This window comes from Nansenia antarctica (genome assembly GCF_963989245.1).
Source record: "Nansenia antarctica genome assembly, chromosome: 3".
Classification (NCBI taxonomy): Eukaryota; Metazoa; Chordata; class Actinopteri; order Argentiniformes; family Microstomatidae; genus Nansenia; species Nansenia antarctica.
In genome coordinates, this window is record NC_137688.1 from 44,052,997 (window position 1) to 44,057,996 (window position 5,000).

Genomic DNA, 5,000 nt, shown 5'->3' on the forward strand with positions numbered 1-5,000 from the left:
TGTCTATTCTGTTCCCCTTCCGTGTTTTATCTATGTGTTAAGTCAACTGTGTAGTCACGCGTTGCACAATGGAGATATACTCATTAATCATTTCATTTTTAATGGGCCCGTGCTAGCTACCACTTGTGTGACTAGTGTTGCGCTCGCTGTACGAAAGCACAATGTCTGAAAAGCTTATTAAGGCCTCCACATACACATACAGTGCAGTACATTGTTGTGGTATTCAAGCAAATCAGATGAAGGCCATGTTTCATCCTGTTGGAGACAAAAAGAGAGATACGCGAGAGAAAGAGAGAGAGAGAAAGAGAGAGAGAGAGAGACAGAGAGAGAAAGAGAGAGAGAGACAGAGAGAGAAAGAGAGAGAGAGAGAAAGAGAGAGAGAGAGAAAGCAAGAGAGAGAGAGAAAGAGAGAGAGAGACTGGCATCCATTCATTACAGTGCAGGGAAATAGGGAGGGCTCGTCAGGGAGGAGATGTCGTGTTACCACGGTAATGACTACGTTGGTTTTTGAGAGCATCTTTGACAACAGGAAAGAGCCAGTAATTACATCCAAATCTCGCCGCAGACCACGTCAAAGTCGCGGGCGCTGCTCAAAACAAACGGGTCTGTCTGTCAGTGGAGGGGGGGGCCGTCATCGGGGTGACAGGCTGGTGTCGACAGGCCTGGAGAGCATGTCTTTGTGCCCTCTTCAGCTGCAATTAGGGGGTCATTGTGTTAGCACACCAGCAAGAGGCAACGTAGAATTAGTGGGATCGTCCCCAGTTTCGGAGCATTGTATGGGGAAGATTTCTCTAAATGTGTTTGACAGTGTCTCTCCCTCTCTGGCATTCCTTCTGCATGTCATCCTGTCTGTCGTGAGTCATCTTTGTGCATTGTCTTTCTTGCTTTCTCTGCTCGTCATCGCTGCCAGTTGCCCATCCCCTCATCTCTGTGCCTGCATATTTGTGCACATCTGTACTGTAATAACATACGGTATTGACTGAATGATTGATCCCAGCTCGTATGGGGCTTTTACTACGCGATAAACGACACCAATTCATCACAATGAATGAAAATTCATCACAAAATGAAAATAATGGAAATATGCCATTTAGCTGACGCTTTCATCCAAAGCAATTTACATTGCAGTGAGTGCATGCATGCATTTTCCAGTATATAAGGTCCCATCAGCAATCAAACCCACAACCTACAAGCATTGTTAGTGCAGTGCTCTACCAACTAAGCCACAGAGGACCACAGGAACCCCAAAAAATCTCAGATCGTAGGGAATTCCACACGTTCAGATACAGCACATACAGTAGGATTCCCATATTAAACGTGCCGTATGTCTCATTCGTGTATGTTGATCATTTACAGTCATGTTATAGTGCATACCTATGCAGTGATAACATACAACATTATCATCTCCCTCTGACAGGCACATGCAGGGGGGCTGTCACCCACCCCAGGCCCCCGCCCCCCCAGTGGGGTATGTGTCCAGCACCCTGGTGTCCGATCTGGAGACCGACATCCCAGATGAGGACGAGGAGGAGGAGGAAGACGAGGAGGACGAAGGTTACGAGATGGCAAGGCCTCTCCGTGGCATCGAGCACACACCTGGGTCCAGCATGGACAACCTAGACAGCTCGGTAACAGGTGAGGTTTAACAGACGCTGCGTTTGAATGGACTATCGTCGCTATTGTAAAGGACAACTAGAAAAAGTCAACTAGAAATGTAATTAAGAAAAGTCTTGTTCCGCTGTCATTTCTCAGTAACTCAAAAAGGGATGCTGATCAGGCAGCATATCAAATTATCAGGCAACATATCAAATTACTGTACACATCCATGAAATTAAGATATGAACATCACAGGGATGTTGTCATTACACCATCCTTTGCTGTAAATCATGTTGCTTATGACACACACACACACACACACACACACACACACACACACACACTGTACTGTATCTGTTGTGTGCTAATTTGTACCTGAATGTACTGAGTATGCTTCAGACCTAGTTGGTTCGAGTGTTTTTTTGGCAGACTCTGTGGAATTATAATTATAATTTCTCAAAAAGGAGATAAGAAAGTCCATGAATTTTAAAGAGGACAGTGCGAGGGAAATTAAGAGGGGGGGAGGGGGGGGGCAAGGAGAACAGGGAGGAGGGCGACTGTGATTTAACTCACACACAGCGTCGCGCCAGTGCCAGCGCCACCCATATCTTCCCGAGGAGATTTGAAATAAATTTCACGTGCGGCCATATTCCATTCCAGACTGGAGGCACCATTTCCATTTTTACAACTCACTGAAAGCTTTTACAGCCGTCTGTCGGAGGGACGTGTGAAGGACATGACATTGGGAGAGGGAGAGAGACAGAGGGAATGGCTCCTTCTGCTCCTGTCCTATAGAACTGACTGACCAGGACATAACTACGGTAGTCCCTCAGTTAACTCGATGCTAAATCCCGACGGCTCCCCTACCTATCATCAGTGTCGGGCAGTTGTTGACGATAGGGGTTATTTTGAGAGAATTACTGTCATGTTTAGCAACACGCGACACAAGGAGGCTGTGTCGTATGACCCGATGATGTCACCTCTTGGCTTAAGCAGGCCCAAAACAATAGGGAATGTGTACAAAATACTTACTGATTACACGTAAAGCTATAGCTCTGTGTCCCCCCCCAAAAAAGAGTGGAAAATGAGGAGAAAAAGAGCATGAGAGTAAGTAAGAGATATATCTAGACAAAGAAGAACATAGAGGCAGAGAGAGACAGAGAGAGAGAAAGAGTAAGAAAGAGAAGGGAAGAAAGAGAAGTAAGAAAGAGAATCTAGTATAAGGAGGACTGAGAGAGGCAGACAGAGAAGAGAGAGAGGGAGACAGGCAGATAAAGAACGAGAGAGAGAGAGAGAGAGAGAGCGAGAGGGCGGTGACGGTTGCTTGCCGAGCCTGTGGACTGACTGCAGCCCTGGCGTGTGTGTAGTTTTCTGTGCCATGATGGAACAGTGGCTCTGCAGACTCTGACACATGCTGCTGCTGATATATTTAGAGGAATATAAAGCAGTGGCCGGGGCCTTAATCTGGTGCATCTCTGCTGCACTGTATTACTCTGAAGACAGCACTATTCCTTCTTATCTCTCCACAAGTCTCCCTCGCTCCCCAGCGTTTGACAACACAGACACGGTCCTAGCTCCAGGGTTAGCAGGAGGGGCAGAGGGAGGAGGAGAAGGGTGTGTGTGTGTGGGGGGGGGGGGGATGGGAATGCTTAGATTTATGGCGGCCACCATTTTGAGGCTGCACCGAGGTGGGAGGGGAGGGGGAGGTGGAGCATGGTGGGGGGAGGCAGGAGCAGGCACACGTCAAAGCTTCAGATGATAGATTTGTCATTGTTTTAATAATATGGAAATAGGTCTGTTTCCCTAATGTTACACCAAAGGCCAGTAAATCAAACATTCTCACCGCTAGCCTAGAAAACAAAGGCTTGGCTCCGCGCTGAAATAATTTTTCACTGGCAGGCATGTCTATGTGTTGTTTTATGGACAGTGTTCTTATCAAAAGACCATTGTGAAGCCTACAGAGCTGGCGTTGGCTTCACTGAGATGTTGTACTGAATACACATATATTGTACACTCTTACGTGTGTGTGTGTGTGTGTGTGTGTGTGTGTGTGTGTGTGTGTGTGCGTGTGCGTGTGCGTGTGCGTGTGCATGTGCATGTGCAGCATGTGTGCGTGCGTGTTAGGCTCTAATGTCCACAGTGACGTCAGATCTGTAGCCGTTCGTTCTGGGTGATTATTCTCCTATAAACCTTTGCCAGGCCTGTCGGGGGGGGAAGGGTGGGGGGGGGGGGTCACATCTCCTGTTGGCAGGTGGAGACGCGTGCTCGTCAGGGGGAATGATTTCTGTCTTAACGACATGCAGATGAGGAGCTCTGTCAGAATAAATCACTTTTAGTGGTAGTAGGAACTGGGGTTGGGCTTTAATACCCCCTGGCTCACTCCACTTTACTGGTCTTGGTCCATTACAGCATGTAACATGGTGAGGTAGAAGCTACAGTAATTTAAAAAAAATAATAATAATAAGTTCTACCTAGAACCAAAGAGGAGTGCCCTACAGGAACAAGCTGAAGAACCCTCTTAGGTTCTATATAGGAACCTCAAGACAACCTAAACAATACGAGGATATCATGCGAAGGAGAGAGCTTACACGTACAACCCACGTGTTTGATACCGTTCCTCATTCCATTCCACGCATCAGGCGCATTGCACACAACGAGCCCGTCCTCCGATTTCGACCTCCACCAGCCTCCACTGCCGAAGTTGGCCGGCGTCTCTCAGCAGATCACGGTGTAACAGAGCCCACAACTTGGCCGGGTACGTAGGGACGGTACAGCTCCCCGGGAGCAGCAACAGAGTAGACAGTGGCAGTTAGTGTAACTGAAAACCTAAAGGCTGTGATGGTGATTTGCTGAGGCGGTGCTTCTCCCTGGGAAGCCTCAGTGCTTTGGTTGGCACTGGTTTAGACTTCATTATCTCTACTATTCTTTGTGGGAGGATTGGACCCAGAGGAATTGCAGTCTTTTTTCTTTCTTTCTTTACTTAGAGGGAAAAACACAGAGAAAAAAGAGTTTCTGAGAAAATAGCTTTTTGCAAAGACAGGGGCCAGAAAAGTATATATATATTTTTTTCTCTTTCATTCAACGCAATAAAAAGAAAATGGAATGCTCTACGTTTTCACTGGTTTCACAGGTTTATTCGAATGTTTCCGTTCATTTTGGAGTGTTTGCTGCCATAGTTTCAGAGCAAGGAAAGCTTCTCTGAGGTGAGCGGGGGAGGTTATGTCATTGACTCCCCTAGGCCATGGTTAATTCTGGAACCCCGTCTCTGTGATGTCTGTTTCAAGGTGAGGGAGCTTACAGGAGAGGAGTTGAAAAGCACTTTTAAGGGGGTTTCCTGCACATTCAATATGAATCATATGTATATAGTTGTGTCAGTTCAAACACAAGTGTAACATTTTATTCCA

The 5,000-nt window shown here is 46.8% G+C and overlaps 1 protein-coding gene across 1 annotated transcript in view; it reads left to right on the forward strand.

The window, feature by feature from the left end:
* robo2 (roundabout, axon guidance receptor, homolog 2) overlaps positions 1-5,000 on the forward strand; it is a 187,878-nt gene that overhangs the window by 172,809 nt on the left and 10,069 nt on the right. The window contains 1 exon segment of the mRNA XM_080526614.1: positions 1,418-1,635. Within this exon segment, the coding sequence (XP_080382740.1) occupies positions 1,418-1,635 (218 nt within the window).